Genomic DNA, 14598 nt, shown 5'->3' with positions numbered 1-14598 from the left:
ACCTTTACAGCCATAAACTTCAACCCGCATTGCTATGCTGTTTTGCCATCCCAATGGAATGAAGACGATTTTATTTGTGCTGTTAATTCGTGGGTTTAGTTCATGGTAGACAACAGAATCCCGGTCTGTATTTCCAAGGTATACCTAAATCCGTAAGATGGCACATTGTTAGGTTTAGGAGACATTTTAGTTAAGTTCATCCTAACGCTTTAAGAAAACACAGAATCAGTCTACACATAATCTTGATAAGCTAATAAAATTGTGCAGATAGCTATCACTCTTCTGTAAATGGATTTAAAACGACGAACCTTCCTGGCACATCGCCGCCATCTGACTGCTATCTGCGCAATTATATTAGAATATATGGATTGTACGACAAATTCTAATGAAAATGAACTGAAGGGTATTATTCTTATTATAACATTGTTGGTTTCATTTAAGGTTTAAGCTATTATCGCATCAAACGTAAATTTTAAAGCCTATTAGTTAACTAATGGAAGACATGTTTGTCACAGTATGCCAATTATGACGCCATGTCACACAAAAATGGACTGTAAAAAAAGTTCAAAAGTTGTCAAATAATGTGGATAAAAACTGTGGATTTCATAAAACAAACGTCTCACCAAAACAGAAAATTAAGCTTTAAAAACGCCAAATTTGGATAAAAGAATTTTGGAAAACATGGTTGCCATTAAATCACATGATCAAACATTTGACACCAAAATTTTTCCGAGGGAAACAGAGTTTAACTTTGATCTTCTCCGCAAAAAAAGCGCAGAGAGGAGATCAGATAAGTAAAAGTTATAAAGCGTACAGTAGACCAAATTAATCGTAATTAATCGTAGTTTTATTTACCTTGGGTGCGTTCTGTCCTGATTCAATGTAATCGGTTATATCGCCAATGTTCGGCCATGTCCTGTACATTAAGCTGTACTCAGTTACCCACTGGTCTTCATCTTGTCTTCCTTGAGTTGCCACAGCTGTTACTATGGTGCCATCATTATAAAACTCAACAGTAAGATATTGAAATTCATTCATGATTCCAGCCACCCAGCCTCCTGATTTGGATCCGTCTTGTTGTAAGTTCAGCCTGCCCCGATTGGGGCCGGTTAGGTTAACATTCTTAGAAGAATCCGCAGTAATATGTCCGTCGGGGACTGCGCCACTTTCCACTCCGAGAGCGCCTTGACAATCTTAGGAGTTTAAGAGTAAATATATATTGGATAGCCAAGCCTTAAAAAGCAGCCCCCCGGTTATTTACTTTACTCTTCATGTACAGTCAACTCTCTCTTAACGGACACCTCTATCGGACGGACACCTCCACAAGACGGACACCTGTTAATGGTCCTTGCCGTTTTTTCAGTCATTATGCTGTAACTAAACTCCTCTGTGAACGAACAACAGACACTTTGAACTGGATAACGGTCATTTAAGAAGTGTTTTTTATTAGTGAAAATACTTCAAAACTTCGTATCGACCTAAAGAAAAATTAGTCAGCGCTTTAAGGATACCAAGCTTACCCACCAAAAACAATAACGCTTTAAGGGATTACTTCTCTGCTTACCGTGAGCTGGCAATAAAGAGGTAGATCTCATAATAATTTGTAGATCTCAACTTTTGCTTCAATAAGAGAATACGGTCCCGAAGGTGTCCTTCTTAGATAGAGTTGACTGTAAAGCTAAATGGCCGATTCCCTCTATAGCGCGCGCCTGCAGGGAATCACGGTAGTTGTATTCATCAAACCCTGCGCGAGACTCAGCAACGTGCATCGTTGCTGAGTCTCGCGCATGGTTTGATGAATACAACTACCGTGATTCCCTGCAGGCGCGCGCTATAGAGGGAATCGGCTATTGACTGACCATAGACAGAAAAAACAGAAATTGACCCCGTGATCCAATGACAAAATCATTACCTGGTCAGCGGTCTACTAAAAAAAAGCACGGGACCTCGATGAGTTCTACATTTGATCACGTGATATAGTCATGCGATACTGGTCAGCGGATGCATGATTGTCTTTTTTCCATGGTTATGGGGGCCGCTCTAAATATGTATGATTTGGCCTTTATTAAATAGAAAATCGCTGAAGAAAGTATTATTCTATTACAACTTTGGATCTTAATCCTCTTCCTGCTTTAGCTCCAGGCAGTGCTTTTACTTTTTTTTTCTGCACTGAACGCACGTAGTTTTTTGTAATTATAAAGTAAGGTAAAGCCTGCTGTCAAGCCAAGAGGCTCAACAGGCCGAAGCTTATCCCGGTTTCTGTAGTATTAATTAAGCGGCAGGAGTATTTTTACTTTCCCGGGAAGGGATGCTAGTCCATCGCAGGGCTACCCCCAGCAGTAAATTCGCCGTTACCCATTTATACACCTTGGTGAAGAGAGGCAATATTAGGGTAAAGTGTCTTGCCTAAGAACATTAAGCAGTGCCCCGGCCAGGTCTCGAACCCTGACCGCTCTATCCGAAGTCCGGCGCACTAACCATTAGGCCACCGCGCCTCACATAGTGTCTTAAGACTGCGGTCGTGTTTTCACGAGCGATTTGTCAGGTCGCTTAGCGAGTGATAACCGGAAATCTCGTGAAAACAGTTGATTTTCCGACTCGCTTAAAGTTAAGCGAGTCGGCAAACTTCAATGCAATTCTCATTAAATTTAAGCCACCAAACCAGGTAGCTTAAGCGAGTTGGTAATTAATTCCGGCCAATGAGAAGCAACTTGCGGTCATTCATCTGACAGGGCTGTCGAAATGCACTTAAAACCGGAAATATAACACGCCGATTCTATTTTTGTGCCTCCTGCTAAACTTCTGTGACCACGGCGTAGTTTCATTTCTGCAAAGATGAACAATTTTCCGTTCAATGACCCTTCTAGTTCTGTTAATGACCCTAGAGCAGCTAATGCCGGAAGGTAAGTTTCCTTTCTTTTCACATTCAAAAAAAAAAAACATTCGACTAACGTAAGAAATCAATTCCTTTAGGTCTCGATTCGTCATTCCGCCAGTGAACGATCAATTTGACTTCGCAGATGCCGCACGCGCACGTGGGCAATATATTTTTCCTACATGGCAGCACCAAGTATGGTTTCCACCACAACCACAACCTGGACTTTTGCGACCAGATTCGCCAGCACATCCAGGAATTTTTCGACCAGCTTCACCAGCACAATCAGGTCGTCCGGAACCAAATTCGCCGTCAGCGACAGCGACAACGATCGAAGTTCAGGAAGAAAACAACGTGGGCAAAAGCCGTTCCCCAAACTGGACGGACGCTGAGATACGTTTCCTCATTGCCATTTGGAAAGACCACCATCCGATCAGCAAGAGGAATAACTCCGCTGCTTGGGAGGCAGTTGCAAAGGAACTGAACCAGATTTTAAGAGAACAGGGGCTAACTACCGTCCGCACAGCATCCCAGTGCAAAGCTAAAATAAAGAATTTGGAAGACGAATATAAGCGCGTGAAAGACCACAATAACAAGAGTGGAAACAATCGAGAAACTTTCACGTATTATGAAGAACTGAATGAGATACTGGGTTGCCGGGCCAAAATAACGCCGAAAACGGTCATTGAATGCGGGTTTGAAGACGCCGTGCTGCCCAGCAATATTCCCTCGTCAAGCCGGGCGTCAAGCAAATCTACATCTCCAACTCCAGAGTCAGAAGAAGTCTTAGAGGAGCTATTAGATCAAGAATCGAGTGACGGGGAGGCAGAGAATCGCTCACTTGCTGATGTACTCTCCAGGCGTGAACCGGTTAGGAAGAAAGCTTTGGCTAGTATACCGAGATCTTCAAAACAAAGGCAGCAAAATTCTACCGAATCGTGTGATGCCGGAAACGTCGATATTGCATTTTCAGAATCACTATTTTTTAAGCGTAAGGCTGGAGGCAAAACCGCTCAAAAAGCACCTCGTACACCAAACCAGCCCCCCGTTAAAAGGAAAAAGAAGGAATCAACTAGCCCTAGTTCTGGGAACACCGAGTATTTTTCGTTTCTAAACGAAAGCCAAAAACGTGACCATGAGTTTTTCGAACGGCTGGCTGAAAAGGAGGGAGAGAGAGAGCTAAAAAGCCAACAAATGATGTTCTCCTTGGTGAAAGACGTAGCAAAGATCTTTAAGGGAGAATAAATTACAGAGACAACGTACTTTGTATGGAGAAAGATTATTTTATCCAAAAAAAGTCAGCAAACTTGCCTTTGTTTTTAACAACGTTTTGTTATACTAAAAAACATGAACAGAACATGAACTGTGCTACCTATGTTTCTTATATAGGATGCATTTAAAGATTTGAACGAATGATCAAAGAAAAGAAGCCCAAAAAAATATTATCATTACCATTGATTTTTGTTTGAATTTGTTGAATTTACTAAGCTCCGAGGCTTTAGTTTATGTAGTTGAATCATTGTCACAGGCGCTCTTTTAATAAGATTATTTTATCCAAAAAAGTCAGCAAACTTGCCTTTGTTTTTAAACAACGTTTTGTTATACTAAAGAACATGAACAGAACATGAACTGTGCTACCTATGTTTCTTATATAGGATGCATTTAAAGATTGTAATGATCAAAGAAAAAAAGAAAAAATATTGATTTTTGTTTGAATTTGTTGAATTTACTATGCACCGAGGCTTTAGTTTATGTAGTCGAATCATTGTCACAGGTGCTCTTTATTAATATTATAATGTCTTTAATATTAAACAAGCAATGTTATTGAAAATAAGCCTCCTTTATCTTGTTCCTAAGCCGGGAACCTTCGTGATTCACGTGACCTGGGAGTGGGGGGAGCTCGTCCGGTTCCTCATCCTCGGGCTCCACATCCACATCATCGCGAACGTCAATGCAGATATTGTGCAAAATACAACAGACTATAATCGTCAGAGGTATTTTGTCCACAGATTCGTCAAGTTTGACTAATAGGCAACGCCATCTCCCCTTAAGCATTCCAAAGGCCTGCTCTATAACCACTCTAGCCCTGCTTAGTGCTTTGTTGAAAGCAAGTTGACTAGGAGTGATTGCTCTTGTCTCTGGATATGGCTTCATACACCAGTTAGTGAGTTTATATGCTGGAACGGCTACCAGAAGGGGCCGTATTTCTTCACCGGTAGGAGTGCGAGTAACGGGGGATGATAATATGCGCCCATCTTCGACTTCATTGACCAATGAACTCATGCGCAAAACTCTTGCATCGTGTATACTCCCTGCATACCCAGTACTCACATGTATAAATCGTCCTCGTGCATCAGCTACACCCTGCAAAACAATACTATGGAACTGCTTCCTGTTGTAATAGTCATTCGGGTCGTTCTTGGGAGCAATAATCGGTATATGGGATCCGTCGATGGCGCCAACCACTTGGGGAAAGCAACTTATCTCTTGGAAAGCCTCAATTGCCCTTCTCGTTTCGACTTCTCCTTGTGGGAACTTAATAAAATCCTTAGCGGTCATCAGAAGTGCTGAGCAAAATTCGTCTTTCAATTTAAGCGCAGTGCACCTTCCAACACCAAAAACAAGCCCTGTTGTTCTATACGAATTTCCGGTTGCAAGCCGCCACAAAGCAACAGCTACTCGCTTCTCAACTGGAATCGCTCGTCGCATGTTTGTGTCTTGTCGTACCAGATGCGGTCGAACCAAATTGCAAATAAACTGGAACGTTTGCCTCGAGATACGAAAATGCTCTCGCCAAATATTATTTGCGTATTGGTTAAGAAGCATATGTTCGAACCAGAATTGTGGCCTTTCTAAAACCCATGCGACTTTTCTTCTGCGGCAGATCCTTTGTGCCGACTGCAAAATATACGCCTCCGTTCTTCTTCTCATGCCTCTGATTGTGAGCAACCTTAGCCTTTGCTGAAATCGGTTCCTTCGTCGGATAAAAACCAGGCGCATAAATACAGTAATAAAAAGAAGAAGGACGCACATGTGAGCTTCGTCTGCATCTCCCGCCATTATTCAATCTAATTTATTCTGGCGCGCGTGCTCTCCTCAGATTACTTAAATGAAATACAATCTTACTCGTGAAAACACCGATCATTTTTAAGTCGCTTAACAAAGTCAGTAAACAAAACACCTTCAGGAATGTTAAGCGAGACAATCGTGCTCGTGAAAACACAACCTGCATTTCACTAATTTTCAACCGGGGGCTTGCAATAGCACAAATTCGAAAAATTTGAAAAAAATTCACAGCATAGCCCTAGGTGAACTTTAACTATAAATAGAGATTTTACTTCAATTTGATGAATATTTTAGGCGTACGGAAGTGATTTTGATTTTGCAGCTCTCGCAAGCGGTTTCAGGTGTCTGATAGTGCACACTTCAAACACCTCCATTTCAAAATCAGAACGATATTTTTCGAAACAACAAATACATCACCAAAAAGAATAGATAATTATACACATTTTGAATGGTTATTTTCTAAGTTTGAATTAATATTGAATATTTGGGAGATTTTTTATTTTTTACATTATTTTGAGACATTTCACGCAAGGCAAAATTGACAAAATTTAGCGCCTTAAATCATTGCCTGGTACATGAGCTAAGGTGTAGAAACTACAGTTAACTCTCTCTTAACGGACACCTCTATAAGACGGACACCTCTACAAGACGGACACCTGGTTATGGTCCCTGCCGTTTTTCAGTCATTTTGTTGTAAGAAAACTCTCTGTAAGACGGACACCTCTCTAAAACGGACAACGGACACTTTGAAACCGCCAACGGACAGGCACTAAAAGAGGGTGCTAATGGGGGTACCCAATTGTCAGTTAACTACTAGTTTTAAGGCTAATTGTCAGTTAACTACTATTTTTTGGCCAATTATCAGTTAACTACTAAATTCTAGTTATCTATTAACTTTCATTTTCTTACAGCGAAAAGTATTGCATCATAACCCGAATTTCCTTTAATTTGGCACGTCAGTGATATAAAAATAACTTGACAGGCATGCGAGACTCTCGCGCAAGCGTATTAGCCATTTTCATACTTTCAATCTCACGAGTATATCTTTGAGAGACCTACCCCTTTAATATAATATGTTGTTCCATTGCACGCCAGGTTCAAATTTGGACTGTGTTTGGTACTGCTGGTTGGTATTGCGTTACACAAGGCAAGATTTTTTGTTTGTTTTATGTTTTGTTCGAAGGGCCTGCTTCCTGTTTTCAAAAAAAACTTCTGTGAGAGTTCTTTGGACTAAGCTTTCTGGGTAACCTCTCTCGATAAGATGTGACTGGAAGTGGTAAACTTTTTCCTCAAATTTTGTTTTAGAGGAATTTGGTCTTAGCAGTCTTAAGGCCTCCCCCTTGATAAAAACCTTTATTAAATCCTGTTGGGTAATACGAGGTGTAATAAGTATACTGATTGAAATGTTTCTATGGGCTTGTAATGGTTGTGTATGTCAAGCACTGATTCGTATGATGCGACCGCTATTTTAGTGCCCATGGCAGTTCCGTGTGTTTGTACGTAACAACTTGAAGTCAAATGCACCTAGTTGAAACTTTTTTGCTTGTCGTTTGATTTTCATGAAATCGATCAAATGTTTACAAGCTATGTCCATTGAATTGTGCTTTGCCATGTCAAACGGTATGCGACCTCTGTGTCGTTCGAATGCCGATTCTTTGTCATCATCTCCATAAAAACTCAGAATAACTTTGACCATACCCCACTCGACGCCATCACGGAGATCAACATGTGTCTGGAACGACCCGGGAACGACCCTGGTACCTTCTGCATATAATATCGGTTAGTATGTCATCTGGTCACGCAGCGGGACAGGTAAATGTCACGAAATAGCGTTGCTAATAGGAAATAACTTTGTTGCTTTTATCAACAACAACAATCGTATTCAGTATAATTAATAGAATGTCACTTAACTGTTAACTTTTCATTTATCAGTTAAGTGTCATTGTCAGAGAAAACCAGGCAATGCCAAAAGATGGGGGTCAGCCGATTCCCCTAATATTTTCAGCATTTGAAACCTATCAGATAAGATTAAGATTGGTGGCATTTAAATGATTTTCTGCCTTTTCAATCCTGAGATTGACCACCCCCCTAGTTTTTGGCACAGAAAGTGCCAAAATTCTACATAAAAAAGGCCAACTTCTCGGTACTGGAAACAGATCTTCCTTTTGCATTTCGTGCACAATTTTTTTTTCTCAAGGTAAATTAACTAGCTGTTAATGTTTTGCATGCTTAAAAACAAATTTTCAGTTTAACTGTGATCTTTACCATATTTTCTAAACTAGGTAGGTAGCTTGTGCCTTGCCACAGAGTGAATTTCGTGGGTTTTCAAATTTATTTTTTTCAAAAGTGCGGTGGTTTATTTTTTATTAAAAGCCATTTTATAACAGTCCATACCCTTCTCAATCAAAAACAAGAATTTATTGATTGGCACAAGACACTCTTTTTCCACGAATTTAGTTCAAAAATGCCTCTGATCGTTCTTATGGCCATTTTCCCGCCAAAATTAAATCACCAGATTATCACATAACATCGACAAAATTACATTTCAAAATGAAATACTTGTATTGTAATTGATTTGAAAAGAGTAGAAACTTCAGCAAATGTGTTAGAAATTGATTTCGAAATAATTATGTTAATTAAAGTTAATAGATACCGCAGGCCATGCATGAAATCATTGTGTATTTCCCGCGAAATTTAGTCGTATTATGTAAGTATTACTTGGATTTTCATTGCCTATATCTAGATTAGTTTGGTTTGTCTGAAAAGCGAGAATATAAATCTTATATATAAGGCGCTCTTAGTAGTAATGTTCCAAGGAACTAAAATAAGAAACCAGGTGACGTTATTTCTCCCGGTCGACATAACTTTTGCCAGTTTCAGTTCATGTTATCACGTTTCATACGGGACTAACACTCTTATAAATATGAATTGTTCGTTTACTTCACAAGAATCACCTTGTATTCTTCTCGGATATAGTACAACTATTCTACCGTTATAGATGCTTGTAAACAAGACGTTACAGTTCACTTACTAGGACTTGTTGTGAGTGACTAGCGAGGATGCCGATCTCGAAGTTCAGCAATCACTGAGATGGAGCTCATTTTATGCAGATCAGGGCACTATAACTTATCAGAGGATAGAGTAGCAGGTATGAGTATCTGTCCAAAACACTATAAGAGAAGTAACAGCCGACTGCATGCGACTGGCGACCTTGACAAATTACTTGTTGCTATCATTGCACAAGGATAAATGTAAACAGGTTAATGACCCACGCCGTGTTTGTATGACCTTTGTAATTTATGCATTACTGTCACGCTGGTTGTAATTTGAGCTCTTCTCTTTTCAGGTTCGTCTCGAATGCTTGTGATTCGAAAAGATACAGAAACACTCACACAAGACCCAAGTAGACACAGGTAGAAGCTCAGCTGAGCAGTTTTTAATCTCGAATCAATAGTGATAGGAAGCATTTTTTTGGCTTATACAATCTGGCAATAGCGCAACTGTCATCGTGACACTCTTGATGAAATAAACGCACACAAATCTCTGTTTTGGATCTATGTTGTTGAGGACTGTATTATCGTTTTTATCACTGTAGATTACTGAAATATGCCCCATCACCCATCTGAATTTGCACAGAAGTACAACGTTTAGTAAATATGGGCCATGAAGTTCATAAAACTGAGCTTTCATTTCCTATAATATAATAACAATCATAGATCTTGAGGCACCTATGAGGATAACGATGATGATGATGATGATGATTGCATTTTGACTGCAATGACTGTAGTCAGGACATGCATGAAAATAAAACCCAGTTCCTCCAGACAACCGTTGGTACTAACCAGGTTTCACCATATTTCCATTAATTTCTCCAGTTAAGTCATTTCTTTTTTATATTTCAACTTTCAGTCAGCTGTTTTTGTGAATTGTTGCACAGAGCATTATAGGCTATGTAGGACAGAGGGCTGTTACATGGCAAGAGGCATTCAGAGGTTACATACTGCGTCTTAATTCTAACTACACTATGCATTTTTAGTAGAAACTCAGCCATACTTTATTGGAAATCCGCAAGGAGGATTGGTTTTCCCATTGTGTTCTACTCGCTGTTATAGTTCACCACTAAATTTTCTCCGATTCTGATTGGTTTAAATTGAACACGTGACGCGATAGTGCCCGTCCGCCGGAGGGCACTATCAGCCCATAGTGCCCTCCCGTGAAAAATGCCCGGATCGATAGTGCCCGCCCGTGACTGTTTTTTGTAAACAAGCTGCCTGCAGATAAAAAACCCAACTAAATTCACTGCATTTAGTGGGTTTCTCGTCTGGTTTTGTTTCGTTTGTTAAATTTCGGCTTTCAATTGAGTTTTTTATCCTCAAAATTAAAAATAATTCACGATGCTTGTTTTTGTATGTGCGCGCGGAAGAAAATTTAGTGGTGAACAATAAAGACAATAGAGTGTTTCTGTCTCGGAACTATCGGTCTGATAGTTGCCTCTTGGAAATTTGATGTTCTGAAAACTAGCATATTTGCCCTCGAAGCTTCGCTTCTCGGGCTAATATTTGTTTTAAGAACATCAAATTTCCGCGGGGCAACTATCAGCCGATAGTTCCTCGACAGAAACACTCTATTGTTAAAATAGAACATGATTGTGAGTTGGCTTAAAAGTACTTAAAGTTGTAGGTTTTGGATAGCGATAGTCCACTGTATGTTTTTGGATAGCGATAGTCGACTCGGCTGAGCCTCGTTGATTAATTTAACTCATAAAAAACTCGGGCTTGTTGTCTAATTGTTAGATATAAAACAGTAATACACAGTTTTTTAATGGCCACACCCAGCTCCTGGGAATCGATTGGTAGCGCGATTGGTAGTTAAAAAGCCGGGAAATAAGTGGGCTAAGTATTTCATTCGCACGATTTTTTCTAAGGGTTTCTATAGTACAAATCTTTTTACAGAACAAATAAAATCTGCTTCCATGTTTATACGTCCACACAGAAATTTACTTTGTCTGAAAGGTACACAACATGAAACACAGTTGTTTTGCCACCGTCACGATCTTTCTCAGGATTGACCAGGCGTTTGTGCTACAAAAAGTAGAATTTTATATCTTACTTTAATTCACAAATATTTTGGAACTAGAAAGGAAACCAGAGCTAGTTAAATAAGTTTTCTCATAGTGGCGAATCACGAACAAAAGTGCGCGCATCTTAGCTTCCTATAACGGATAACGATTAGCTTGACTCCCACATTTGGTAAAATAACAGAAAACAGACAAATATTAATTATCGTGACCTGAAACGAAGATTTTGTTTATCTCTTTTATCGGTAAAAAACTATGCCCATGTTAATTGATGAACATTGTGCTTCAATGCAAATTCACACACGAGTTGGGACATATTTCAGTTTTATCCAGTGATCAAAACGAAAATGCAGTCCTCGTCTAAGATCAAACCAGAGATGTTTTGTATTTTTTTGTACCTGTCAAATAGAGACTTCAACATCCCCCCCCCCCCGAGCATACCCCGGGCATTTATCTCATCAGTTTGCCCAGGGGGGAATTTGACCTCAATAGTTGTTATTGAGGTGGGGAAATTTGAAATTATATGAGAGGGATAATGGGGATTTGAGCAAATTGCCTCAATCTTGTGTTTATAATTCCTTGCGGTTTTTCCGGCTTCGTTAGCGGCTCATGGCAGAGTTCGAGAAGGAAGAGGACTCAATGGATCAACTGTTTTCTTTTGTACGTCGTGGCTGCTTCTTTTGTGACATCGTGGCCAGTGTTCTGCGTTTGAAGTCGAATATATTGTTTAGTTACTAGTGGTAACCACAGGTTAGAAAGTGTGGGCCTTGAAGCACTTAGAAAAGGTACTGGTACGAGAGTGCGTAATTTTAGATGACAGTGTCGATAAATAAATGATTAAATGGACAAAAGACAATTATCCCGAGTAACGCGTCACGCAAGGAATGCATGTTTTTATCGTTTTGGGAAGTGTTATCGAGCACGCGGTGTGAATTGAGATGTGATTTTTCTAAGTCGGTAAACTCGCTAAGCTGTGCTTGCCGTTTATTAACGTGGCGCGATTAATGATAAATCACGCTTAATTGCCGCTAACCGGCCGCGAACCAGTCAGAGTTGTTTTTTGTCGGATTAACAGTTTGGTGAACTGAAGTCAAGCACGCGGTGTGAATTGAGATGTGATTTTCCCCGGTCGATAAACTCGCTATGTTGTCAGTGTTATAACGAATTTCTCGAATTTCTCGAGAATAATCATTCGCTTTGCCGTGGTTTATGCGTGATACAATCAGAGCAAATTTTCGCAAAAGCAACAACCGTAAAACAAGTCTGCAAATTGTAATGTTTGCAATCTTCCATGTGACAGAAGCCAAGATCTTATGTGAAAATCGTTCTTGGAGAACAGATTTTCTCTTCCGGTGTTACGACAAACTGTCGTGATTGACACATTTTTCGCATGCCGATCGTTCTTAGTGGAAGAACAAAATTTTCAACTTCCGTTTTCTGTTCGCTTTTCATTAACGTGGCGCGCACGCGTAAAACGCAATCCGCTGGTCACTGTCAAGATTAGGGTTGCGGGCCTCTCTTGGGCCCGCAATGAATATTTTGCATGTAAAATCACACTCTGAAAAGAAATACACTTTCGTTCATTGCTTATTTTTCAATTTACTTCCCGGGGGTAGGAGAATTTGATCGACAAATTTGACCATTAGGTGGGGCATTTGAACACGATTTTTGGCCCTTTGGGATGCTAATTTAAACCACCACAACCTCAAAAGTTCAAATGCCCGGGGCATGACGGTGGGTGGATGTTGAAGTTTGGATTTCATCGGTACATTATTGGTCAAATTAGAGTACATTAAATAAATAGCAAAAAACTGCTAACATCGGATGCGTCACGATGACACTTGCGTTATATCAAAATTGCATAAGAAAAAAATACGCTTCCTATCACTATTGATTCTGGAATAAAAATTGCTCAGCTGAACTTCTACCTGTGCTTACTTGGGTCTTGTGTGCGTGTTTGTGTATCTTTTTGGATGAGAGGAATTCGAGACGAACCTGAAAAGAGAGGAGCCCAAATTACAACCAGCGTGACAGTAATGCATACATTACAAAGGTCATACAAACACGGCGTGGGTTATTAACCTGTTTGCATTCATCCTTGTGCAATGATAACAACAAGTAATTTGTCAAGGTCACCAGTCGCATGCAGTCGGCTGTTCCTTCTCTTATAGTGTTTTGGACAGATACTCATACCTGCTACTCTATCTGCTGATAAGACAAAGTGCCCTGATCTGCATAAAATGAGCTCCATCTCAGTGATTTCTGAACTTCGAGATCGGCATCCTCGCTAGTCACTCACACCAAGACCTAGTAAGTGAACTGTAACGTCTTGTTTACAAGCATCTATAACGGTAGAATAGTTGTACTATATCCGAGAAGAATACAAGGTGATTCTTGTGAAGTAAACGAACAATTCATATTTATAAGAGTGTTAGTCCCGTATGAAACGTGATAACATGAACTGAAACTGGCAAAAGTTATGTCGACCGGGAGAAATAACGTCACCTGGTTTCTTATTTTAGTTCCTTGGAACATTACTACTAAGAGCGCCTTATATATAGGATTTATATTCTCGCTTTTCAGACAAACCAACCTAATCTAGATATAGGCTATGAAAATCCAAGTAATACTTACATAATACGACTAAATTTCGCGGGAAATACACAATGATTTCATGCATGGCCTGCGGTATCTATTAACTTTAATTAACATAATTATTTCGAAATCAATTTCTAACACATTTGCTGAAGTTTCTACTTTTTTCAAATCAATTACAATACAAGTATTTCATTTTGAAATGTAATTTTGTCGATGTTATGTGATAATCTGGTGATTTAATTTTGGCGGGAAAATGGCCATAAGAACGATCAGAGGCATTTTTGAACTAAATTCGTGGAAAAAGAGTGTCTTGTGCCAATCAATAAATTCTTGTTTTTGATTGAGAAGGGTATGGACTGTTATAAAATGGCTTTTAATAAAAAATAAACCACCGCACTTTTGAAAAAAATAAATTTGAAAACCCACGAAATTCACTCTGTGGCAAGGCACAAGCTACCTACCTAGTTTAGAAAATATGGTAAAAATTACAGTTAAACTGAAAATTTGTTTTTAAGCATGCAAAACATTAACAACTAGTTAATTTACCTTGAGAAAAAAAATTGTGCACGAAATGCAAAAGGAAGATCTGTTTCCAGTACCGAGAAGTTGGCCTTTTTTATGTAGAATTTTGGCACTTTCTGTGCCAAAAACTAGGGGGGTGGTCAATCTCAGGATTGAAAAGACAGAAAATCATTTAAATGCCACCAATCTTAATCTTATCTGATAGGTTTCAAATGCTGAAAATATTAGGGGAATCGGCTGACCCCCATCTTTTGCAATTGCCTGGTTTTCTCTGACAATGACACTTAACTACTAATTTTTTGGCCAAATATCAGTTAACTACTATTTTTTTTGGCCAATTGTCAGTTAACTGTTAACCCCATTAGCACCCTCCTAAAAGTTATTTTTTCGTGAATAATACCTCAAACTTGTTATCGACATATAGAATAGCAGGTCAGCGCCTTTAGAATACCAAATTTAC

At 39.5% G+C, this 14598-nt stretch overlaps 2 protein-coding genes across 2 annotated transcripts in view; both read right to left on the bottom strand.

Annotated features, from left to right (window-relative positions):
- The window catches only part of LOC144628875 (uncharacterized), an 88657-nt gene that overhangs the window by 23166 nt on the left and 50893 nt on the right, over nt 1–14598 (bottom strand). The window contains exons 11-12 of the mRNA XM_078486985.1: nt 856–1193; nt 3–144 (exon numbers count right to left, since the gene is read on the bottom strand). Of these exons, the coding sequence (XP_078343111.1) occupies nt 3–144; nt 856–1193 (480 nt within the window). The remainder of the gene's footprint in view (nt 1–2; nt 145–855; nt 1194–14598) is intronic.
- Nucleotides 4650–6016, bottom strand: LOC144628896 (uncharacterized). Its single transcript, XM_078487011.1, has one exon. The coding sequence runs from the start codon at nt 5933–5935 to the stop codon at nt 4697–4699; it is 1239 nt and encodes a 412-aa protein (XP_078343137.1). The 5' UTR covers nt 5936–6016; the 3' UTR covers nt 4650–4696.

Source organism: Oculina patagonica, chromosome 10 (genome assembly GCF_052425735.1).
Source record: "Oculina patagonica isolate OP01 chromosome 10, crgOcupat, whole genome shotgun sequence".
NCBI classification, from domain to species: domain Eukaryota; kingdom Metazoa; phylum Cnidaria; class Anthozoa; order Scleractinia; family Oculinidae; genus Oculina; species Oculina patagonica.
The sequence above is the reverse complement of the archived record's forward strand: the minus strand, read 5'-3'. Positions and strand labels throughout refer to the sequence as shown.